The 24,768-nt window shown below is 34.2% G+C and overlaps 6 protein-coding genes and 1 long non-coding RNA gene across 7 annotated transcripts; 1 reads left to right on the forward strand and 6 right to left on the reverse strand.

The window, feature by feature from the left end:
• Window positions 1-5: 5 nt before the first annotated feature.
• LOC110228990 (DNA repair protein XRCC3 homolog) lies at window positions 6-2,015 on the reverse strand. The gene is made up of 2 exons (XM_021027606.1): window positions 875-2,015; window positions 6-274 (listed from the first exon to the last, which is right to left on the reverse strand). The coding sequence occupies exon 1, from the start codon at window positions 1,909-1,911 to the stop codon at window positions 997-999; it is 915 nt and encodes a 304-aa protein (XP_020883265.1). The 5' UTR covers window positions 1,912-2,015; the 3' UTR covers window positions 6-274; window positions 875-996.
• A 10-nt stretch (window positions 2,016-2,025) lies between these two features.
• On the forward strand, window positions 2,026-4,337 carry LOC9302281. Its single transcript, XM_021027598.1, has one exon. It carries the CDS (start codon window positions 2,234-2,236, stop codon window positions 4,160-4,162), a length of 1,929 nt encoding a protein of 642 aa, XP_020883257.1. The 5' UTR covers window positions 2,026-2,233; the 3' UTR covers window positions 4,163-4,337.
• A 1,941-nt stretch (window positions 4,338-6,278) lies between these two features.
• Window positions 6,279-8,373, reverse strand: LOC9300595 (AAA-ATPase At5g57480). Its single transcript, XM_021016148.1, has one exon. The coding sequence runs from the start codon at window positions 7,978-7,980 to the stop codon at window positions 6,433-6,435; it is 1,548 nt and encodes a 515-aa protein (XP_020871807.1). The 5' UTR covers window positions 7,981-8,373; the 3' UTR covers window positions 6,279-6,432.
• A 3,684-nt stretch (window positions 8,374-12,057) lies between these two features.
• LOC110225662 lies at window positions 12,058-13,209 on the reverse strand. The gene is made up of 2 exons (XR_002329885.1): window positions 12,807-13,209; window positions 12,058-12,487 (listed from the first exon to the last, which is right to left on the reverse strand). It is a non-coding gene; the product is annotated as an uncharacterized LOC110225662 (long non-coding RNA).
• A 97-nt stretch (window positions 13,210-13,306) lies between these two features.
• LOC9302282 (mitochondrial outer membrane protein porin 4) lies at window positions 13,307-15,676 on the reverse strand. The gene is made up of 7 exons (XM_021015522.1): window positions 15,385-15,676; window positions 15,020-15,093; window positions 14,864-14,931; window positions 14,433-14,543; window positions 14,263-14,349; window positions 13,950-14,158; window positions 13,307-13,875 (listed from the first exon to the last, which is right to left on the reverse strand). The coding sequence occupies exons 2-7, from the start codon at window positions 15,066-15,068 to the stop codon at window positions 13,575-13,577; spliced, it is 825 nt and encodes a 274-aa protein (XP_020871181.1). The 5' UTR covers window positions 15,069-15,093; window positions 15,385-15,676; the 3' UTR covers window positions 13,307-13,574.
• Window positions 15,677-15,888: 212 nt separating this feature from the next.
• On the reverse strand, window positions 15,889-17,481 carry LOC110227757 (hydroxyproline O-galactosyltransferase GALT4). Its single transcript, XM_021023257.1, has 2 exons — window positions 16,818-17,481; window positions 15,889-16,624 (listed from the first exon to the last, which is right to left on the reverse strand). Exons 1-2 carry the CDS (start codon window positions 17,242-17,244, stop codon window positions 16,095-16,097), a joined length of 957 nt encoding a protein of 318 aa, XP_020878916.1. The 5' UTR covers window positions 17,245-17,481; the 3' UTR covers window positions 15,889-16,094.
• Window positions 17,482-19,068: 1,587 nt separating this feature from the next.
• LOC110224880 lies at window positions 19,069-19,820 on the reverse strand. The gene has a single exon (XM_021012549.1). The coding sequence runs from the start codon at window positions 19,719-19,721 to the stop codon at window positions 19,329-19,331; it is 393 nt and encodes a 130-aa protein (XP_020868208.1). The 5' UTR covers window positions 19,722-19,820; the 3' UTR covers window positions 19,069-19,328.
• Between the last annotated feature and the right edge of the window lie 4,948 nt (window positions 19,821-24,768).

The raw sequence follows: 24,768 nt of genomic DNA on the forward strand, positions 1-24,768 counted from the left end.
TCACATAGAGAGAAGAATTATTATTATTGCTCATAGTGAAATATTGAAACTTATACATTTGGTACAAAATAAACAAAAGTGAAGATTCGTATACAGAGTTTTTGTTAATCCAAAGACCAACAACGGCCAGAAACCATTCTTCTTGTAGAGCTCCGTCGTGTTCCTGAGATGATTCAATGGTTGTTTTTAGCTTCAGGCTTGCCCGGAATCTCTAATTCTTGTACAGATCAGATGGTGATTTAATCCTCTCGAACTGCAATTGATTCCTCTGCCACTGAATGACCACACAAAAGTAGAATAGAATCAAAGGGCAAGGACAGGAAGAGATCTTTTTGTTACTAGTAATCTGTTGTTTTAACTACATTTGCTTACCAATAAGTCAAAGAAGACAATGAAATTCAGGTGAATTACTTATGGGTTATGGCACTTCTTAAGGTATGTATCATCATATATTGTGATTTCAGTCATTTTCAGGTTATAAGAACCGAGAAATTAGCTACAGAATTAGCAGAGTTCAAGTGAAAGTAGATACAAAAATTATATCTACCAGGAAGATCAACACTACCCATTCCATAAAGATATTAGGGCCAGATATGAAGATCACATCAGCAATTTACTCATCAAAGGAAATGATATGAAGATAGCAACCAAGTGGGAAATTTTTTCGACTTCGTGCAAATTCAATGATGCAAAGGATAGAGAATCAGAGAACAAAGTGAGAAGCTTGCAGTAAGCTTAGTAGGAGCTAATAGGAATCATTTAAAAAGCTTTATCATGAAGAATTGTTCATAGCATCCTCATCAACTAAAGACAAGCACCGAAGAGATTTTCTATATCACATCTAAACAAGAGGAGAAAATCCGGAGAAAAAAACCTGGCTTTGCTGCAACCCATCTCCCGGATCCCTCTGCAATCTACATAAATAATGCACAAAAGCTCCAAAAAACACTCGTGATGCTTCGAACAAAAATTATCCTACATAGCACCAGAGATCACCTACGCTTGAACCGCACAAATCCCTTCTCTTGTGATCATGAACTCGCAAGAATTCCCAGGCAAATAAGGTGAAAAAACAATGTCAAGCCGTCTCTGAGCTCTTCTGGACACAGAACTTGAACCGCTCTCGTCCTTTGCGCTTCTATCTTTACCAATAATATCATCACTTCGTGAAATAAAAAATCTAGAATTCACGCAATTGGCCCAAGCCAAGCCTAAAGCAGGAACAACTCGTCTCCCAGACGAATACAAATACCTCAAATTCCCAATCCTCAACCCACTTAACCCATCAGAAGATTCAACGAAATCCGTAACCTGATTCGTAATCACAACAGCCAAATCAAACTTATTTGCCAACTGCTTCAATTTCCCTGATATCTTGAAAAACAAAGAAGATCTCTTCTTAAGATCAGACGGAGTATTATCAAATTCCGATCTAAACAATGCCGCTACAGAATCAAGCACAATCAACTTCAAAGGAAGCCGATTTTTCGAATTCCCAACAAACCCATCAATCCTAGGCATTATGTCGAACAGGTGGTCTACAGAATGAACATTTTGTACGAACACATGGTCACAAGGATTATCATTGTGATTCGCGTAAATACTAGGGTTTGATTGATGAAACGAATGCGAGAGCTGATGAAGACGTCGAAACGGAAATGGAAACTCGGAGTGGAGATAAAGAGAAGAACCGTTGAGTCCGCCGTGTGAAATCGGAAGCTGGGCACAGAGTGATAGCTGAAGACAGAGCTGTGTCTTCCCACAGCCACTCTCCGCCACGATTTCAGTTAAAGAATCGCAGGAAATTCCGCCGCGAATACATCCGTCGAGGATTTCACAGCCGGTGGTTAGTTTGCGACTCGTCGCCGATCGACGGGAGAGATTTTCCGGCTTCATTTTCCCATTTTGCATTTCACCGCCAAAAGCTATCAATTAAATTGCGCTACAAAATTCAAAAAGACCTAATAGTGTTTACTGTTTAGCCTACTATTGGGCTTATTTTAAAACCATGACATTAGGCCCATTAAGGTAATACACGAGTAATGTAAAAAACGGCGTCGTTTGTGAATCACTGCTTCACATCAACGAAGATCTCATTTCTCTTTCCCTTTGTCTTCTCCGACGATTCTTCTCAGATCTGATCAATTTCTACATCAGATGATGCTGCTCTGAATCATTGAGATTGAATATTCGCAATTAGTAGAAGCTTCGAGATCAATTTCGAATCGCGATCATGTCGTGTTTAGCCCTAGCTCTGCAACCAGCAAATGGATCCGACATTTTGCTCCAAACTAGAGAATGGTTTCCACCAGCAAGAGCCCTAATCGCTCTCTCGTATTTTCGTCAAATGCGTCAAGCATTAGCTTCCTCGAAGCAACAGCATCAGCAACAATCGAATCAGAAACAGAATCAAGCTTCTTCTTCTTCCTCCGTTGCGGATCCCGACGACGCCACGGCGGCGGAATTCGTAGGTGATGATCCACTTGCTGCTTCTAATGGACAGGTTATTGTTGGTGTTGAGAGCAAGTATCGTGTGGTTTATAGATTAGTGAACTCGATCTATATCCTTGGTGTTACTGTCGCGGATCATGATAATTCGATTAATGTGTTTGAGTGTATTCATATTGTGAATCAAGCTGTTAGTGTTATTGTTACTGCTTGTCGTGGAGTTGAAGTGACTCCGGAGAAGCTTGGACGGAAGTATGCCGAGGTTTATATGGCGCTTGATATTGTTTTGCGTGGTGTTAGTAATATCCGTCTTGCGGCCATGCTTGGTGCTATGCACGGGGATGGGATTGCGAAGATGGTTCATTCGGCTCTTGATACTGAGAATAAGATCCGAGGAGCGGATAGTTGGATGGCTGTGGAATCGCACGCGGCAGAGCATCAAGCTTCTGTGCACGCATTCTCAAATGCAAGATTTGAATTGCCTCTGGAGACTATCTCCGCTGGAGATGAATTCGCGGCGAGCTTGGCTCCAGTGGTGCCTGAATCAGAGCAGTTGAAGGAAGAACCAGAGCCGGAGAATAAGGATCCTTTTGCAGCTAGTGAAACGATTAACAAGGAGAAAGAACTTGTGGGTGGATTTAAGAAGACTAAGGATCCGTCCTCAACGGACTTGACTTTGGCATTGGCTGGACTCGAAGTGACAACATTGCCTCCAGCCGAAGCAACACAGTCTACGCACATCAATGTGGAAGGATTCGAAGGGCAATACGGTGGGATTGAGTTCAGCAATGAACAGGCTACGATTGGAGAAACTTTTGAATCGTTTAGTGATGCTTGGGGAGGTGGGTTGGATCCTTCAGAGTTTATGGGACCAAAGAAGATTCAAAAGAAGGAAGGACTCGGTGGGCTTGAGCTGTTGCACACCAGTGATCCTAAGGCTGTGGAAGGCAAAGATGGAGGTAATCTCGATAACTTAGTTAAAAAGCCTGAGATGAAAGGTCCTGAAATGTATATCTCTGAGGAAATTAGAACCGAGTTTAGAGAATCCTTGCTTGCTAGAGTAGGAGTAATGGGTGTGATCTATCTGAAAACGATGCCACCCAAAGGCTCTGGTGAAGAGAAAGAAACCGAGTTCTCATTCCGTGTTGAGGGTACTACTGCAGTTAAGAGATTCGCTATGCAGAGTTCTCGGATCAGTAGCTTAGGGAACGGTTTGTTTCACGTGAGAACTGCTCCATCAGAAGAACCAATACCTATCCTTAAATATAGCTTGCAACCTAAACTAACCCCATTGCCTCTTAGAGTCCGAATGGTGAAACGAACCAGCGGGACTTTACTCTCACTTATGATACAATACGTCTCAAATCCGGATCTACCTCAGCCTCTGAAAAACGTCGACTTTATCCTGAAACTCCCGGTTGATCCCACATTGCTCAAGGTTTCGCCTAAAGCAATACTAAACAGAACCGATCGAGAACTGAAATGGCAAATTCCGGAGATTCCTCTGAAAGGAAGTCCCGGGAGACTAAGAGCACGGATGCCTATCGATTCAGATAACAGCGAGGAAGAACCAGAAATCATCTGCTATGTGAAATTCTCGGTTCAGGGAAATACTTCTTTGTCTGGTATCAGTCTACGTGCAGCTGCTGAGGGAAATACAGATTTCTATGAGGTAGATCACAGGTACGAAACCGGAGTCTATATGTGCAATTGATTAAGTTTCTCTCTAAAAGATTTACATTGTTTATAAATTTCTCTAATGTTTTCGAGTTTGGCCTTTGTTGAGAGTTAATTCTATTTTTGTTTTGTGTCATGTAAGGTTTTGTGTACTTGTGTATCTTGACATCTCTTCATTGTTATGATATCTGTTTTACTCGATTTTCTTTCACATTTTTTTATTATTGAAATAAGGAATATTTAAGTTTATCAAATATACTTTGCAAATGGTAAAGTGGAAGATTCTCCTAATTGTTGTGATAAAAGTATCAAAATAATTGTGGTGGTTGTTGAAGTACAAAGACTATTATTTTGTAAAGATAATCACAAACAATTTGAAATTGTTGATCTCTAAATATCATATTACATTGTAACATAAGAAACGTAAGCTATGAACTATATGCTAAAAAGTAAAAAGTATAGATGTACAAACTGTGCATGCAATGGCCAATTTTGTTGAGTGACATTAACAATAACAATTATGGTTTTAGTATGATCTCCCTTGAATAAGGCTTGATGGGCCTTAACCTCATTAAAGATACGTATCTTTTTTTTCTCTCTAAATAAATTATACTCATTTTGGGTAGATTTATTTTACTATACATAATGTTTATTTTAGAAAGTGGGATTGATTCAATATAATTCTTAACATCTAGTCAGATAGATCTTTCTGCTGTCACTTATATGATGCATTATAAAATTTCAGTTGAGTATTATATTAACAATTAAAAAATGCTAATCTCACACCATACCAGCTGAATTAAATCCATAGAACATGTCATTCTTAGGTAAATTATCCACTATGACATATCTTTATTTAAAATGATAATGTCATGTAGGTATAAGCACCAAGTACAAATCCGTTCCTAATTACGGTTTACAAAATTTAAAATATCATCAATAATAATTTACATATTCGTCTCTTATTTCTAGAGTGACATGTCTAGTGGCCAGGTTTATTATAATAAAGTAGTTGACTAATAACATAATTTCTTTTTAAAGAACTCAAAAAGTAAGCAGAAGCTGTGGGATCCTAAACACAAACCTCTAAAAAGATGATGAAAAAAAAAAGAGATTTTGATCAACTTGGCCTACCAGATCGTCAACTTTAAGTCTTTAACACTTCACATTTGATTAATAAAACATATAATTTGAGTGTTCATTGACATATAAGAACGTATTCATAACAATATTATAATGCATGGGATGATTCTAAACCACATACCTAATATATGACAGCTCTATTAATCACTACACAAAACTGACCAATTATTTGTTTGGTTTTACACCTATTATAACAATCACTATATTAAATAAATGGCGAGTACATGCTATACACGAAGGTTAGTAGGAGAAAGATGTATGAAAACAATTAAGTATTCAATGTAGTCTTGATTCGAGAATCATGTGTCTTCAATAAACAATGCATACTTTTATCCGTTTTGTTGTATATGAAAAAACAATAATAGCCACTGTATTTTTTGTATTTTAGTAATTGAGATTAGGTGTTTGGGTTATTAAACTCTTAAAACTGGATAACTTTTGTATTAAAATTATTAAAAGTTTTCATTGCTTCCAAACCTTGTAATAAACATATCATTATCCAACCCAAACCTCAATACCGAACCAAGAAGAGAATAGATCGGCCGATAGAATTAACGGAATTTTTCTTATTTTTCTTTTAGAATTATGATCTTAAGCTGTATTCTATAAATCCAAATTGGATTAAATTTATGTTGAAGTAGATAAACTAATCGCTTTTTTGGATAATGAAAAGTTGAAGTTGAGTTAAAAAAAAATATACCGAACCGTGTTCGATTGTACGTAGTAAAATAACGGGTACAAAACGATCAATTGATACTTTAAATAATATCCAAACGGGAAAAAAATACTATTATTGAAATGTTCAAATGCTATTGACTAACGCATTGTTATAGTTTGACAAATATTTGGTCCAATTTTATTTTATACATAGTGCTCAATGGTGCCCAATGAGATCCACTTTTTGCATTTCCTATTCCCCACATACAAAATCTTCATCAACCATTTGCCTTTTGAAACTCCTTTTTAACCTTTTTTTTTTGTTAGTCTATCTCTTCTCTATACTTCAAAACTTTTCTCATTCTAACAAATTTTTCTTCTTTCACTTTCTGACTTCCATAGTTTTATCTACTTGTAACAACCAAAAGAAGAAGAAAGATCACAACTTTTGACCATTATGTTCTACATTATAAAGCTTTAGATAAACTACAACAACAAAAACACATTTTAATCTTCTCTTGTCTTACATATGTTATCCTCAAGCTCAATTTCTTCTTCATCATGATCCTCATCTTCATTTTGACTATCTATAGCCCTCTTCTCTTGTTCCTCCACAACTTCCAACTCAGTCAAAATCCCACTTCCACCCCTCAATTTCCCATCTTTCACATTTCTCTCCCCTCTACTTTTCAAATCCTCCAACAACTCCCTAATCGCCTTCTCTTTATCCCTCCTATTCTTAATCAAAGCCTCGCTTACATCAGCAGGCGTCATCTCAGCCTTCTCCACCACTCTCTCCATCTCCTTTAAAACGTCGTCGTTTATATCCTCCTCCTCATACCCCAAATAATTCTTCAACAAAATCTTCAACGATGGGAAATTACAAAAACTCATGTAAATATGCATATCCATTCTCCCACTTCTAAGCAATGCAGGATCAAGCTTCTCTATATGATTCGTCGTAAACACAAAGATCCTCTCACTTCCACAACAAGACCAAAGCCCATCTGTGAAATTCAACAAACCCGACAAAGTTATAGTATTCCCATTACCACCCTCTTCTCCCGAACCCGACCCGTTTCTTGTTTCCGCGTCGTAAAAACTCCGTTGCGACGCGGCATTACTACTATTCTTCTTCCTATTAGTCAAATTGATCGAACAATCAATATCTTCAATCACAATGATCGACTTAGAACTCGTTTTCATCAACAACTTCCTCAACTCCGAGTTACTATGAACCTCAGTGAGCTCAAGATCATAAATATCGTAACCGAGATAATTCGCCATCGCTGCGATCATACTCGACTTACCAGTCCCTGGTGGTCCGTACAACAAATAACCTCTCTTCCAGGCCCGACCAGTCTTCTGATAAAACAACTGTCCTTGAGCAAAATCTTTAAGATCATCCATAATCTGTTGCTTCTTTATCGGATCCATAGCTAAAGTTTCGAAAGTACTTGGATGCTTAAAAGGAACAGATTCCCATGGATGTCCTCTTGAATCAAGAGACCCACCTCTTGAGTTAGTATAAAGCAACCGATCTTGATTTTTCCGACGAATCTCATTAGCTCTCTCCATGATGTAATCAAGGTAAGAATTGAGTATCAAAGTCTTGTCCTTTTTCTTGATTCGTAGAGTGAATCCACGTTTCTCTTCAGGTAATGGTCTCCAAGCAAAAGTTTGAGTTTGACGTTGTGTAACGACGTGTTCCCATAGAACTGTAACGCCGTTAAAGGTGTCGACGATGGAGTCGTTGTTGGAGAGACCGAAAGTGATGGAGGAAGAGTTAACGGCGCGGGTGAGACTTAAACGGTTTCCGGCGATTGAAACGGAGGAGCTTAAGTAAAGCTGAACGGCGTTGTAAAGCTCGTTGGTGTTGACGCCGTCGATCTCTGTGATGTCGAAGTAGCAGTAAATAGAGAAGAGGTGGAAGATTCTGTTGAAGAATTTGAGGAAAGCGAAACGGAGCTCCGGTGGGAATATTGATTGCATTAAGCTTTGACAAAAAGCTAAAACTCCGAGTAGTGAAGCTAATGATGTCCAATACTCTTTCATTTTTTTGCTTTGAGATCAAAACAGAGTGAAGAAAACAGAGGATTTTTGTAAAAGGTGAGAGAGAATTGTGGGGTTTGAGAGATTGGGAGAGATAAAAGATGGGTTTCGTTGAATTTATCGATTGGAGATTATTTCCAATGAAAACTTGAGGGAGAAGAAGGGAAAAGGTGAAAGCTTTGAGAGATCAAGAAGAGAGAAGAGAGAAAAGAAAATATGTGAAAGCTATAATATTAGCCTGGTGATGGTGAAAGAGGAAAGAGGGAGATATAGCCATATAGGTGGGGACATTAAAAGAGAACAAGTGTAGAAATAAGAAAAGAGTATATACAAAATTGGGTTTTGGGGTTTTTCTTTGAATATGAAATGTTGAATTTAAGGCTAATTAGTAATGGAGTTGCTGGATTTGAGTGATTTATTGTCAATATTTGTTTGGGACTTTCCTTTTTGTTTTCTTTCTTTTCGTAAATAAATGGATTTAATGTCTAGACTTTTCCTTTGCTTTTTCAAGTAACGTCTTTAGACTTTTTTTAGATAAATAACAAAATTTGTAACGGATTTCTAGTGTGTGTCAAAATTGTCATCTTTTCAATCTTGATTAATAATGTAACAGTATGTGTTTTCTTTTTGTTTTACATTTTTAGGAGAAATGAAAGTAATTCACTTGATTATTAGGCACGCAACCTTTGGGTTTTAGGTCTAGTAATTACAGTGTAAATTGAATAAAATAACCAAAATTTGATTTCCATTTAACGAAAAAGAAATATATTATTTCCAGGAGGTATGAATATAAAAAGGTAAAGAGTTGATGTGATGATGTGATAGTTCACAAAAGTGAATAAGGTTAAAAAGATTTTGGGGTTGTTGCAGAGTAAAAGTTATAGACAAGTACAGCTATTTAAAATGCCCTTTGAAAAATCTAACATGGAGAAGAAAAATACATTTTGGTATTTGTTTGTGATTTTTAAATATGGAAAAACGTTACAATTTTTTGGAGATATGTTCACGAAATAATATTCACGTTGAGTGACGAAAAAAATTGTTCACGTTGAGTTTCCTCCAATCCAAGGAAAATTGTCTAGTAATCTACTGATATTTTATTTTATTAATTCGAACTATTGTATTGTATAGGGGTTATTACGGATTTAGGGCTTTTTTGGGCCCAAACTTTCAATATGGGAACTAGTTACTCAGTCTTACAATATTAGGTATTTTCTAACTAAAGAAAAGACTTTTTTACCCCTGTATTCTCTATCTCTTTCTCCTTCTTCTCCCAAACCACAGCCACCGTTTCTTCTCTTCCCTGTATTTTCCGATCAACACTTCTACGTTAAATCCATCACCTTTAACTTCATCGACACCATCGATAAACACAAAACATCTCCACCAACAACATCATATCAGAGCTCCGATGAATTCAATAATTAATTGTGTTTTGAATAAACAAAACTAAACCCTAAGGGATAGTATCTAGTAAACCCAAGGGCTCCTATTGCAGATCCTGGAAAAATCGCGACTAGAACTGTTGGTGATAGCTCCTATCTTCTTCTTTTTTGAACAAACAGCTCTGTTTTTCTTTCCTCATAATAATCCGAACGAACAAACCAAGCTCTGTTAAACAATCTTAACTCTAACCTATGATCGATTTCATTAGTTTAATTATCGCTGGAGATATATTATTATCATCGGCCATCGGCCATCGCAGGAATTGAAAAGAGAGAGAAAATTGTCGTCATGATTTTGGCTGTCACAATCGACAATGTGATAAGGGTCATTTTCGTCTTTTTATCATCTCATAAATGCCTAAAAACCTAAGTCCAGACTATCAGACCTGAATTCGTAAGAAGTTGGTGGGAAAGTACCAATCCAGTAATTAATTCTATTGTATATGCTTCTTGTGAAATAAAAAACTACATTATTAACAAGCACAGTAGTTTTAACAACAACGAAAAAAAGAGGTAGTTTTAACCCCTGTTCTAAAAATCCCCGCCTAGATTCGATTACTCTCCGTTTAATCGCTAGGCCCACTCTATCCGCCTCGATTAATGACTAATCCCTTAAAGAAATCAGTCACCCGATTACTCTCCGCCTAATCCGATTATTTCCCGCCTAATCCGATTATTTTTAGATTGCTAGTATAAAAAAACTTTTTATTTTTGTTATTCAATCATTTGAATTGGGAGTTTGTAATGTTTTACAATAATTTATGTTCAAATTTTAATAAAAATCATAAATTTGTAATAAAAATCATAAAAATTTGTCTCAAAAATATATTTTTATGTGTTTACTGCAATTTTGAAAACAATATTGGATTAATATGTTTTAAAAATATTAAAATAACCCTAAAACTAATCCCCGATTAATCGCCGATTTTAATCCGATTTTTCGATTAATCGCTAGGCCCATGCCGAGCGCCCGACTAGCGCCTAGCGATTTTTCAAACAAGGGTTTTAACACAGAATAAACCAAGTTTGGAATCAATAGAGGCAAACATTTCATGTGCGGCAGTTCAAAACAATGCAAATAATTTGGAATAGAAAATTTTAAAGACATGACAGTTTGACAGATACATTAAGTACATTGTATGAGTTGGACTAAATTATATAACATTTGTCATTTCCAATTTTGATGTTTGGGACCCTAAAAATCGAATTTAAATATATATCATAGTATCTTCACATTATCAAAATAAAAGTGACATTAAGGGAAACATGATCAAAGCGTAGATTACAAGACAAAATAAACTTCATATGCATAGCACCAAGAATCACCTAAGCTATTGTTTTGAATCTACAATACAATAAATGTTGCTTTGTCATTCCTTACACAAATGAAAAACATACCATACAGATAATATTCTCTTTACAGAAACAAGTTAACTCTTTTTTGTTTTATTTTATTCTTAATTAATGGGCAAATGTAATGAGCAAACTTGTTACTTTTTGGTCAACAAAATATTGGTATTTGAAGTTTGCAAGTTATGAAGATTAAACGGAAATTATCTCTACAAGAATACAGAAATGTCAAAGATGTTGAACACTTGAGAACATTAAATATCGGTCAAGACTCTGACCTTAAATACATGGTTGTAAATATTGGTCAAGATTTTTGACCTTAAATATATGGTTGTAATACTACAAGCGAAATAATTCATTTTATATACACTGAGTAAAAATGGTTATCTCTAGATGAACCTATACAAAACAATCGCAAACTCAAATAAAATTAGAAAAAACAAATTATTACTATATGTTTTGCTATACACAAGTGGATAGTTCCCAATAATAATTTTACCATTCCCCACATACAAAATCATCCGCTCTTATTTTTTACTTAACCAAATCCACTTGCCTTTTGATCTCTCTCTCATTTTTAGGTAATTACAACATACAGTATTAGCCCATGCATAGATTTAATAGGTTGCATCTAACATTTTTTGGTGCGGATGGGCCGGCCCGGGACGGCCCACACAACAGTTGTGATTTCTACGAATGAAGCCAATTTATTTGCTTACTACGACTGATCTATCCCTTTGAATTTTTCTTCTCTTTGTTATGGGGGAAATCGGAAATAACCGTTTATAATAGGGAGAATTTGCGCAGAAGTAAAAATGGGAGAGTAAATTAGCTAATAGACAATAGCGTTGGACGTCCAAGACAATGCTAAAAAAAACTTGGTAAAGAGGCTCGGGGTTTGAAGTAATTACAAAAAAAACTACCAGCGTGGTACGTATGCGCGTGGGCGAAGAGAGGTGGCTCTATGTGCAACCGAAAGAACATTCTGACTTGCCTTTAATATGTCAGATAGAAGTGATAGTTATTCAGCAAAAGTCAATACGAGGTGATGGTTATTTAATGCGTGTGTCTCTCGTTTGAGGGTGTGGAATTTGAAATCAAAAGACAAAGTTTAGGCGCTGCGTTTATAGATAAATATAGTTATCTATAACAGCAGTTTATAGAAATTAGAAAGGGATGTAACTGTATATCTAAACGAATGTCGCTTGACAAAAACTGGACATTTATATAAACACATAGAGGTCTAATATACTAAATTTACATAAGATATATGACTCTATGAAAATATATGAACATGTATTTAAATTTATAGATAAATATTAATTCATTAACTAATTGAGAATTTTTGATTAAATTCGATTTTTTTCCAAAAAAAAACATGTTTCGATTGATTTCATGCATAGCATATGCTCCGTCGTCTTCTCCCTTTTCACTCCAAAATTTCTTGTTTTGTTTGTGCTCTTAGTCACAGTCGTTGGTTTTAAATCTAATGTTTCTTCATCGTTTGCAAAAAAACTCTAGCTATGTATCTTGGTCGTTTCTTCTTCCCAGATCCACTTACGTCTTTACCTATTTTCTTAGATCCGGTTTGGACATTCACAAATCTGCATAGATCTATACTTTTGTGTTTGCATGTTCGTAAGTTTTCTTGCGGGTCCATTAACTGTTCATCCCCCTCGTAATCCACATCCAGCAAGACCAACCTTGTTCTGTCTCTACATGTTCATGTTTTTAGCAATCCAAGTTAATACATGGATATTCACAATTGGATAAGACTCATTATTTGCAAACGTAGAGCTCTAGCTATCTAATAAGTAGATATACAAGTAGAGATACATTATTTGCAAACTCTAGCTATCTAATAAGTAGAGATACAAGTAGATCCGGAGAGGCCTAACAGAAAAGTTAGAGTGTAAGATTGGAAAACACCAGTCAAAATTAGAGTGAAACAATTGAAACGACGGGTGATAAGATCGGAAAAACAAAAAAAAATCGAGAAACAAAACTTCGTGTAAATTCTACCCTCTGACTTACCGAATTAGAGAGGAAGACGCTTTGAGACGGCGACTTAATAGTGACAACGGCATAATTTATGTACTTCACCGGAGCAAAAACAAGTTCTCGAAGACGAAGATGAGAGGACGACGAGACTAAGAGAAAGGTTTTGAGAGAGAAAAAATATGAGACAAAGATGAAGATGGTTTACGGCGACGGTGGCGTGAAGACTTAAGGCGACAGAGGGATATTATAGAGGAGAGATAAAATGGAACAATGAGGAAAGTTAAATGGGTATCCAAAAGTCTGATATTAACAAAAAAGGAGAAGCGCGTGAGGATATTTTGGACCGAAATGTGGGCTAAATATTTACGTTGTCTTGGACCTGACAACGTTTTACCGAAAAACTAATTTGATTCAGATCGGTTGTCTCTCACCCAATTATCTCTTTATAATATCCGTTACCCGCGAGAAAAACAAACGGATCTTGTGCTAATTGACTTGTTTATCGGAATGGATTGATTCTTGCTAGCAATCACGAGACGAAGACGGTGTCGTATATACAGATCGAGTGAATCAAATGAAACCAAAGTCTAACAAAGAAACAAAAACTAAGTTCCATCTCAAAAAATTGGGTTTTGCTCACTCCCTCTTTTTTCACATCACAATGAAAAAACAAATATTAATGCAAAAGTTAAATTTAATACCCCTACAAACCTTTCGTTTGGGGGTGATTTTTTTAGCAACTTGGTGAAAATTTGAATTGTTTAATTTGTTTTCCAAACTGATAAAAGCTCTTTTCTTGTTTTATGGTTTGAGGGCGAGGGCGAGACCAAGCCTCGGTGAAGAGGTCACAGCCTTTGAGTCATACTCAGCTGACAAAGTGATGAGAGACTTCGGTCTCCATTCTCTCTGGACCACCATCCCTGCTTTCCCATTGTTAGAAAATCTGGTCTTAACCACTGTGAATTGATCCAAAGAGTGAGAGCTTCCAACGGTGAAGCTGTTGTTATAATTGGAGAAGCGACGGATCAGTTCTGCACCAAAGGATGTGGTTGGGTTCACTGTGTGGACGTAAGTAGCTCTCAGACTCTCACCTTTATCCTCCCTACAAATATTAACCGTCCCATTAAGCCATAACCAAAAGCAGATTGAAAAATGGAGCATTGTGTTGTTTCTTACAGTATGAGTGCAGCAGAGACGCCTTGGTTGTTGAAACCGATCCCTGCATTGTACTTGGTTAGTGATGATGAAGCTGTGTCGAAACTGACTTCACCACCAAGGCAAACACTCTGGCTTCCGATAGTTGCTGATAGATCTAACAGAGGAGTTGGGTTGAGGCCAATGCTGGAATTGAGCGTAGCATGAGGATGAACATATTGCACATCCAGCTGAAAACACAGCAAAGACACAAACTACTGAGTACAGAAATTGACAAACATTTCCATAAGACTGAGAGTATAATACTCATTTCTCATATGGGCTATGCACTGACCTTGCCAGACTTGTGATCAGGTATCTTGAAACTAATAACAGCTTTAGCAGACGGCATGAGATTTTTGACAGTTACTTTTGTCGACACCTGCATAAGAAATATATGTTCAGTAATATGGTCTAGGACAGTTAAGGTGCAAAAACATGTATCACTAGAGAAATTTTTCTTACACTAGAGTGGCTGTCGATTTTCAGATCAACAATGGTGTTTTGACCTTTATATAGTGTGCTTATATCGCCAAAAAAGAAATCATCCTTCTTCAAACCAGTAGCCACAAATTCCTGTTGGAAAAGAAAATATCATTATGCAGTATACAGTTTACATAGGTTTAAAGCAATTAAAGAACATTACTTTGAGGGGGGAACAACCCTATTTAGATGACACTAGAATGACAACAAAGTTTCACCAACTTACTATACATCAAACGCCACGTTTGAATACCAAAGTAATGTACATTAACTGGATCTATAGATATCAAAGAGCATGCTTACTGCAATAATTTTGGTTCAAAAAGCATGTAATACCACAGTTCATAAGCACTTCCCTGGTATGTTGAGCATAGTCTATTAAAGTAAAAGGATCCAAGTGATATCGTACTTACCGTTCCTGTAGCACTCAGCATTGTGAGAGTAAACTTGTGGTCAAAAATGTAATCCTTATTCAGGAGATCTGCAGGTTTTCAAATCACAAATAGTCAATAAATGGGAACCGCAAACACCAAAGCAATGTGCCAATGTCCACGAATCTGCCAAGTTACCTTTAGCTTTCTTGCCAATATCGGCAAATGGAGCTGGACTGCTTCCCATCTTCGGATGTAGAAAACAACAATGCCTACAAAAGTAAAGCAGAAACACATTAATCAACCAATTAGATATGCTTCAAGTTCTTCTATTGCTTACAACTACAGTTCTCATCTTCCTCCCAAATAATATCCAAACAAGTAACCAAAAACTATTTCAATTTATCTATAGAATCGAAGCAAACACGAATCGAATCGATCAAAAAAGGCAATCTCCAGAAGCTAACGTTCCCGTAACGCAATCAAAAACAAAATATCATCTCAGCTCCGAGAAGAAGAAGAATCAAAACTAACGATAAGAAGAGAGGAGGAAGATTCCTTACGAAAATGGAAGATCGACGAATAAAAACGGAACCGATGACAATCAAACGGAGCTTCGTTGGATAAACCCTAGAAAACTGCTTCCGTCGCCTTCGATGATGAAATCCGGCGACGGCGGCTGAAGACAGTAACCACTATTTAGCAGTAAAATTGAAAAAAAAAAAGGACCCTCGAGAAACTCAAAGGTGAAGAAGAGAAGAGCAATGATAATGTCACTTGACGTTGAGGTTCGTTAGGTCACGCATTTGCTTTTTCTGAGTAAAGAAGAAAGGGCTTTTTTGCTTATTCGTCTGTGATTTAACTTATATCACAGGCAAAACTGTATCTTCTAATTCGTGAGGCCCATTCACTCCCCAAGCCGCCTTCGCTTCAGCTGTGTAAATGACGATTATACCCCTGATGTTGGTGACGAATTTTTTGATTTTTCCTTTAATTTGGTTACTTCATGAGTTAATGTAATAATCTGTACTATTGAAGATGGACACACAAAGAAAAGAGACCAAAAATTGTAGACGTTGCACGTTGCTTTGTGGGCAACTATAAAAAGAAGCCCACAAGATTGACTTTTGAACAATCCTTAATTAGTTTACTTACTACTACACATCCCACCAAAAAAATTATCGACTATTAGAGAGCCTTATTTAACGATCACTATAACAAATTAAGTATGAAATATAAGAAAGAATCCGATGAAAGCAAACGAAAAGACTATCTACGGTATGTGGTATAATTTTGAAGGCTTGAGATTGCTAGTAACATTGAAATAGTTCAATGTTCGTATCCACTTCTCTTGGTTCTTCAACAAATGAACCGCGATAGTGTCTGGCCAAAGCTCATGTGTGCATCGAGTTGGTGGCTCGGGGAAATTATACATCGACCATTTAGCGTTAAACCGGTTTTTTCCTCGTCTTCCTTCTCGAATCCAATCGCCAAACACTTTGTCTTCAGGACCTTCTAGATGTTTCTTAGGAATTTCCGAGTCTTTGAGCCAAACCGCTATGTCCCATGACACTAAGTAACCCATTCCTGACATGTAATGAACAAATGGGTCCATGCTTGGACATGGAATTACATAGCCGTAGTAAAGATCTTCTCGAGCGAGTGGTCTTAAAGATGCAACGAGACTTTCTAGTCTTATGTATGTGTCGTCGTCGGCTTTCATTACGTAATGGTACGGTGGGTTCGGTGCATCGGTCTCATTGAATAGGTCTGGTAAGCTTGAGAAGTATGTGTAAGTCTTGCCTGTAGATATTTGGAAAAATCGAATTAGTTGAAAATGTTACAATTATAACTTTTCGTTTCATATAAAACACAACCTTGGTAGATATTGAACCAAAAAAAAAAAAACTAACAATTACCAAGTTTCTTTATGATTATGCCAAATAATAACCAAGCCTCTGTATATATATACCAAACCAAAAGAAGAACCAATTACCTTTGTTCATATTCTCATTGCAATTGAGTATAATGATGTCATCATAACGCATAATCTCCAAAGCCACGAGCACTTTTTGATCTTCTTTAGTCAAATTACAGAACACAAACTTCACATCAACCTTAACACCGTCGGGAACATTCTGTGTCCCGTAGATCATCCGGAGAAAATGCCGACGTGGATACTGATCAGGAAGTGTAAGAATGCCAATAAGAATCCGAATCTCATCATCAACAGAAGAAGAAGACAACAATGGAGTCTCCGATGAACCGTTATTCATCGGAACATTTGACAAAGCACATCTTCCAAAACTCAATAAGCTATCGAATCTAATCTCGTTGATGAAAGCTAATACACAAAGAGCTATGATGAAGAAGAAAGAAGGGATTATGAACTTTCTTCCTTCTGATCTTGGAGAAGATTTCATCTTCCTTGTTCAATGAAAGCTTAGAGATGTTGAGAAACAGAGGAAGTAAGAAATTAAATAAAAACGAAAAAAAAAATTACCTTAAAGGAAACGCATTAGGTTTTTTTTTTTTTTTTTGGGTGATATTTTTGTTGTTGTTGTTATGGGGAATCAAAAAAGAGCTTTAGAGAAGCTTAAGGAACGTGAGGTTCAAAGTAGAGTTTGTAAACGAAGCAAGTGTGTTGCTTCAGTATTTCACGCCATTTATCATGCTAGTGTCTCTATTTATTTATTTTGCACAAAAAAGTGTCTCTATTTATTTATGTGATACTTGTCAAATTTTAACAGAAGATATGCACTAACTTTTTTGGAAGATTTTTTTAGAAAGATCGTTTGAGAAATACCGGTTTTTATTTTTATTTTTTATAAAATATATTTGATGATTACAAATATTTTTGTTTTAAAATTAATATATGCGTAAAAGTTTTTTTCTTATCGTAATTTTTGGTCAATAGATTAACCAGAAAATGAGTTTAGTAATTCACTATAGTTACGCCTAATTTGTGAATTTTTAAATCCGTTTGTATATATAATAGAATGTTATTTTATTGTAAATTTTTTAGATTCTATTGGATGATCATCTTATTTGTTACCTACAATCTTTTCTTTTTTTTTTTCTCCCTCAAACCCCATACATTAACAAATATAAGTCAAATATGTTCAACTTGAAAAAGGTCTTGTACTATATGGGATATTTTACTTTGAAGCAAAAAGAGGTGGTGGATCTAAGCCTAACGTCTGGCCAAAAATGTTAATATAAAAAATGTTTGTTTAAGTTTTAAAGTATTTAAATATAGCTTGCAAAATTGAAAGCAGGTTGATTGGAGTCAAATTTAAATTTGGTAAAATAAAACTAAGAACGTGGTGGGTTCGAATTTCGTGATCCGCAACAATCTCATCTTGCCACTTCTTCTTCCCTAAACTTAATTAAGTCGTTGACTTCTTTTAGATCTTACTACACGCTTTACCTTTTTCCTCAGACCTCATATTTTATTGTCTTATGGGATTTAAGATTTGAGAAAATATTATTCATAAGAACATTTGATCTAAATGCAAAAGTGTTTGTGAAATAAATAAAAACGGTAAAAGTGTTCTTGGAATTTACTGTATATCTTAAAAGTTGACTTCACTTTGAAGTCAAAACGAGAAAAACAGAGATCAACTAGATTTTTGTGTGGGCCTAAAAGGATAGGTCAACATAGCCATTAGGCCATAAAGTCCAATATCCAAACTCAGCCCAATTAGGTCATATCCATTAGAAGAATGTATGCCGATGGACCACAACCACGATACGACTCAGTGGAAGATTAAAACAAGAGATATGATGGTCGCAAGAAACTTTTAGGCACCTAATGATTGTGGTACAATATATATTTTTTGTTACATGATTGTGGTACATGAAACATGATCTTGATCTGTGTATTGGATGCTCTATGTAATAGAAATGAAATTTGAAAATGTCTTTGTACAACTTAGATTTAAATCCAAATTCGGACAGTACTGTGTGGTTAATTAGTTCTTGAAGAATAATGTTGTTTTAATAAGTGATGATAGTAAAACACTTAAACTGATTATACGAAAGTTTGAAACGTTAACACAATTCCGAATTCCAAACTGGGTGATGGACCACTTGTTTTTTTAGCGACTACTATATATAGTCCAATAAATCTAAAATTTCTAACGAAACGAATATAAAATTCTATAACTTACAGCAGTAAAATCAAATGATTTTGAAAATATATATATACTTGTAGTTGGCCAAATAGTTCAATGAAAAGTATTTAATAGAAGCTTTGAATGCAATAGCAATCAATAAATTTTTGATACTCATATCAATAACATAACATTATATCATCACATTTCATTACATAAATGAATTATAAAATGTAAATGAACAAATGTGACTCACACTAATGACAATGGATAAGCCTACTACTACAAAAAAATAGCAGGCCAACTCATCATTAGCTAAGACCCAATGAAAATTATAGATCTTAGTATTACAACAAATAAACGAATGTATAAATAAAAATATGAACATTATATTAAGGCGATCTGTAGTTGAAACTCTGATTATTACCCTGAAAATATTTAAGTTCCAAAGAGATTTGTCTCTCAATCTTAAGCTGTCTGTAGAAGTTAGCTATGAACATCTCAGCTTTGTTGTCTATGTCTTCATCTGAAGATTGATCATAACTCACGGTTCTATACAACGCTCCCCTTGAAGAACCGTTTAAGTCCGGTTCATTCTCTGCAAAAGCCGCTGTTAAACCGGGTCTATCGTTGAAACTTAACCGAAGAGACGAAGAAGAAGAGGAAGAACCAAGCATCGGTACGAGATCCCAGAGGCTGTTTATCTTGAAACTTAACACGAATCTTACTTTATTCACGGCTTGTCTCAACCGGTTTAGTAGCGAACGGTCTTTGCTCTTTGCCATGTCAGCTATACTTTGCTTGTTGAATAAATTGGTATCGATGGATCTTTGTTTTTGCGTTTGTGTGGATTTTTTTTTTGTGTATGATTTTTGAGATTTGTTTGGAAATGAAAAAGTATGAGTCTTATAAATAGACAGAGATAATGTCGGCTGCAGCCTTATGTTCTACGCAGTTTTTCAAGAAAACATGTACATGACATATATTTTTTAATTATTTTAATGTATAGATATACATAGGAATAGGAAACTGATTGGAATTTACGTACCAATATATATTGAGGCGTATCAATTTGGTATAGCGAGTGAGATTGTAAAATTCCTTTTATATTTTTCTCAGAATTTTCTAAAAGAGAAGCAGTGGGGTGCAAGTACATGCACAAGATCGTATATTATATGGTTTTATGGTTACTAGTTAGTTACAAACCATATATTTAAATTTATAAGCTCTCAAGCATGGGAACTCAAGCTAAATTGAGAATGACATTTGAAGATTTAGCACCGGACCATTTAACTCATTTAACTCATAACTGATCTAACATTCAGAAATCAGACGCCTCTAGTCTCTAGTTTACATATTTTCAATTGAACACATGTTATTTAATTAATCGAAAAATAACGTAAATAGAAAGGGAAAGAAAAACCAAGAAAAGAATGAGTCAGTCAACTTTGCGGGCGAAGACTTACCTGTATGTTTTCTTAATCGCGTTATTAGTTTTATCCGATTTCGTGTAAGACACGAATGATAATAGCGACTGTTTTCTTTTATTTTATTTTGGTCAACCTATTGTTCTACTTATGTTTTATTTATTAATCGGGCTTATATTAAGAAAATAACTGGGATTCATCAAATATAATATTGATAAAATCATTTTAAACTATAAAGAATAAATCATTCGTCATTGTAATCATTTTTTCTTGTACCTTTTCTGATGACAGTTATATGGTTTTCTGATGACAGTTATATGGAAAAAATAAATAAATTTGTAAGCTTCATTATATCTAAAAAGTTATGTTGTTGTTCATAAATTCATTGTATTTTAATTGGTTATTAATAGTATAAAAATTACAGTATTTAGATTTTGAAAAATACTTACTTTCAGCTAAACTTTAATTTAAATGATCATATATAAATTTTAGTTTGATAACAGTGTATAGTAAACAAAGACGAAAAGCATGAACCAGAATTAAACAGAAATGAAATTTTAAATGAAGACAGGAAATAATGAAGCCTGTTAATTACTACAAAGCCTATTTGGAATGGGCCATTTCCATTAATGAAGCCTGTCTTTAACAGTTGCCCCAAGAGATCCAGAGGCTATAGGCCTATAGCTCTTTTTTTCTTTTTTCAAACATCGAAATGTCTATTCTTAATCTCAGCTAAATGCTTAAAACTGTATTAAAGTTTATGAATTATCTTTACACCTTTATTGTATGTATATCTTATTATATCATTGTATAAAATACTTGAAATTTTTTTGAAAGAAAATAACAATCGACTGGATAGTAGAAATAACTGTTTCTGTTTTGTCGGATACGGCCTTTTATATTATAGGTATTATTTACAAATTACGACATCATCACATCCAGTATATTGTTAATGACTGATCCAAAATACTAAAAAGCTAAAGATTATAACATCTCGTAACCAAAAAAAAAGAAAAAACGGTAAAGCGTGGAATAAATGACAAGACATCAGTTTCATGTTCACGGTTGCAGCTTCTAATTGTCAACTTTGTTTCACTCTTTTGTCTGCCACCTTTTTTCTTTGAATTCGTGTTATTTTTTTTTATTTTTTTTTGGAGTATAGTAATTTTAATTGAAATTCATAACAATTCATATCCATTTTGATTTTGTTCTCCTCTTTTTTTTTTTTTGGTCAAGTCCTCTTCTTTTTATCCTCCTTAATTTCATTAATAATGCCGGCTAATATTGTTTTTTTTTTTTTTGATAAACCCTAACTAATATTGTATTCCATTAATATAACAATAAAGTCATATACAGGAAACTATACCATAACAATACGTAACCGTGAACTATGAATTTCATGGTCGTCACTTGGTTTCTTTGATACGTGATTTAATTTCCAACCAATGTACATTCAGTAACTTTCTAAATCTGTATTACTGTATACACTATCTAAAATCTAGCTGCAACTCAAATTATTGGCATTTATTGCTGAATGGAGACGTTAGGAAACGCAGCCAAAAGGTCCAAAACAATTATGATATAGCATTGTTTCATAGCCAAACATTTCATATCACTAATCTGTCGCTATTTTCGATTGTTTAAGGATGTGTTAACTAACTCTTGGTGGATAGAAATACAAGCTTTCAATATCTATATGACAAGATGCTAAAAGAAAGTGACGTGGAGATCGGATAAGAACACAGTAAAATGATGAACTGAGATTGCATTATCAATAGTATCCTCCTCTCCTTTCAAGAATGTATATACATGAATTTTGTTGTTCATAGATTTATCCACTAACAAGTAAAGTTTATAACGATTGAAGCTTGTACAGTGACTTGCACCATATGATACAGTTAGGTTTTTTTAAGTCAGTGTTGCTTTAGGTTGGTCCATTGTAAATTTCTCCGACTCTCTCGATTAAATTTCTTACTTGGGTCATGGACCTACCAATATATCGATACAATGTTAATTGGCAAATTTAATCACAGTTTGGAAATGTGGTTTACATGTCTAATTATCCATTAACATTTTTTTTTACAGCCATTCTAATTGTCCTATAGTGTTTTATTATATTATCTTAAGAAACTTAGATATTTTGCCCAAAAAAAAGAAGAAGAAACTTCGATAATGTAGAGTAACTCTTCCCTTACATAAATGTATGCATCTAATACATTTGTTTTTATGAATGTTCAATGATATATTCACAACACAACTGTACTTTATTTTTATTTTTTTTGATAAAATGTTAAATTGATTAATCAACTGTACTTTATTTCGCATCACTCTATCCACATGTATATTATCAAGTATTATGAATTTCTATGTGGTGTGTATAAGTATAATCAATGTTTTAATGTTTTCTCTCCACATATTCTGCAAATATTTAAATAGCTAAAATTAAACCAATATTTCGCCATTAGTTAACTACAAACTTAATTAATTTGTAATACATGCAGTTCTACTATACATTTTCAAACATATTTACTATTCAAGTATTCACCGTATTATATATATATATATATATATATATTACTATAGCGTACCATTGACGAACACAAACCATGTGTGTGATTTGAGTTTGTGGTAACAAATATTGGATTTGATATCAAACTAAGATATATTGTTATTAGAAGTAGACAAAGAAAAACATGTTCACAACCATTGCCGTTTAAGTTCTTTCAATGGATATATACTTACTAGTAATCATATATATACAAATCACAGACCAAATATTGGTAACAAAGTACAAAGACTATATGCTTTGACAGAGCATAATAATATTATATCGAATTAATGTTTACTCTTCTTTAATTTTTCGCCTAATAAATCTTAATTTAGAATATGTATAGAACTAATCAAGAAAATTACATGAACATAACAAATCATGTGAAACAAATCTTGTTATGTTGTGTCTGTAATAAAGAGACAAAATGCTCAGCGCAAACCTAGCCGACTGTTTAGATTATAATCCCACAATCATGGTCTAATCTTGTTCTAATCATTCCAGTTTTCTTTTTTTTTTACATTAAAAAAGTGAATTGTGAATTTATTAATTTTATATTGATCAGATCTGATCCTCAGAATTTTTTTTTAGCATCTATCTATTGGACATATATGTGTCTCATTTTCCCTATTGGTTGACGTCGTACGCCGAATTTACAGAAACCAATCAATCTGATGAATATGTTTTTTTATCAACAAAATTATACTAATAATTATTTTCCATCGCTTTATAATTCAGTCCCAGGCACTGACTTCCCATGTGCCACCCTGAGTTGCTACTTTGCTAGAATTATTTAATTAAGATACAAATTTATTTAACAAATCAATACCTTCAACCTGCTATAAATAATAAATGTAAGAGCTTTCTAGTTTTTTAGATAACGAGGCATTTGTCTATTTTGAGTTTATTTAATTTACGTGGAATTTTAAGCTAACCACATTTGTTGGCAACTAAGAAATACCACTTTTAATAGCTAGTTTTCAAAAATGTCACGAAAATAATATCAATTCAAAAATACACCTGATTATTAGTAGTGAAACTTAAGAATTAAAATATTTCGGGATTCTTATTTTCAGATCGAAGAAAACTAGTTTTCTCAACGCTATTTTTCACAATAATTGATTTTAATTTGAAAATTTATATCTTAACTAGTACTAATATTTTTGAAAGTGAAGGTGTAGTGATTTTTTTAACTATGTCAAATTAGTGGTATTTTGCAAATCCCTTCAAATTGAATATATTCGGAAGTAGTAACACTGTTATATATATGTATATATTTAAGGAAAAATGATGAGTAAAAATATTATCAATTGTTTTTTTCAAAAAAGTAAATATTTATATTTATTTTTAATATATCAATCACTTATATTTTGTTATTAATTATATGATAATGGTTTAATTCAAAAAAAATAATATGATGGATGTATAAATCAAAATCATATATTTAAGTAGTAATATATTTGATTTATACATCCATCATATTATTTGCATGAACATATTCAAAGTTGAAGGGTTTTTCCACTAAATATATAATTGAGGGGTTTTCTTACTATTTATCTTTAATTGAGGGGTTTTATTACTAAAAACCCATTAATTAAGTAGTAATATATTTGTGCATATCACATTTTATATTTACGTTAATTAATTTTTAAGCTCTATGAGAGTAGAAAATATGAAGGTACATATTTGTGTGCATAGTATAATATGGACATTGTTGTCCAACAAAAGAGGCATGATGGACGCAATCTATCGTATAATTTATACGTCTACGTTTTGTCCAATTACTTCCTTATAAATACATAGGAACATGATAACATAGAAATATCTATGTAAAAAAAGTGTATGAGTATATTGTAT

The sequence above is a fragment of the Arabidopsis lyrata genome, assembly GCF_000004255.2.
Source record: "Arabidopsis lyrata subsp. lyrata unplaced genomic scaffold ARALYscaffold_8, whole genome shotgun sequence".
NCBI lineage: Eukaryota > Viridiplantae > Streptophyta > Magnoliopsida > Brassicales > Brassicaceae > Arabidopsis > Arabidopsis lyrata.

What these genes read in the sequence shown, in the direction of transcription:
- LOC110228990 (XM_021027606.1), bottom strand. Translation starts at nt 1,911, where the DNA reads ATGCAAAATGGGAAAATGAAGCCGGAAAATCTCTCCCGTCGATCGGCG.
- LOC9302281 (XM_021027598.1), top strand. Translation starts at nt 2,234, where the DNA reads ATGTCGTGTTTAGCCCTAGCTCTGCAACCAGCAAATGGATCCGACATT.
- LOC9300595 (XM_021016148.1), bottom strand. Translation starts at nt 7,980, where the DNA reads ATGAAAGAGTATTGGACATCATTAGCTTCACTACTCGGAGTTTTAGCT.
- LOC9302282 (XM_021015522.1), bottom strand. Translation starts at nt 15,068, where the DNA reads ATGGGAAGCAGTCCAGCTCCATTTGCCGATATTGGCAAGAAAGCTAAA. An exon ending in TATTGGCAAGAAAGCTAAAG is followed by an intron (nt 14,932 to 15,019) that starts GTAACTTGGCAG and finishes GAAAACCTGCAG; the next exon opens with ATCTCCTGAATAAGGATTAC. An exon ending in AAATCGACAGCCACTCTAGT is followed by an intron (nt 14,350 to 14,432) that starts GTAAGAAAAATT and finishes TTTCTTATGCAG; the next exon opens with GTGTCGACAAAAGTAACTGT.
- LOC110227757 (XM_021023257.1), bottom strand. Translation starts at nt 17,244, where the DNA reads ATGAAATCTTCTCCAAGATCAGAAGGAAGAAAGTTCATAATCCCTTCT. An exon ending in CAATGAGAATATGAACAAAG is followed by an intron (nt 16,625 to 16,817) that starts GTAATTGGTTCT and finishes AAATATCTACAG; the next exon opens with GCAAGACTTACACATACTTC.
- LOC110224880 (XM_021012549.1), bottom strand. Translation starts at nt 19,721, where the DNA reads ATGGCAAAGAGCAAAGACCGTTCGCTACTAAACCGGTTGAGACAAGCC.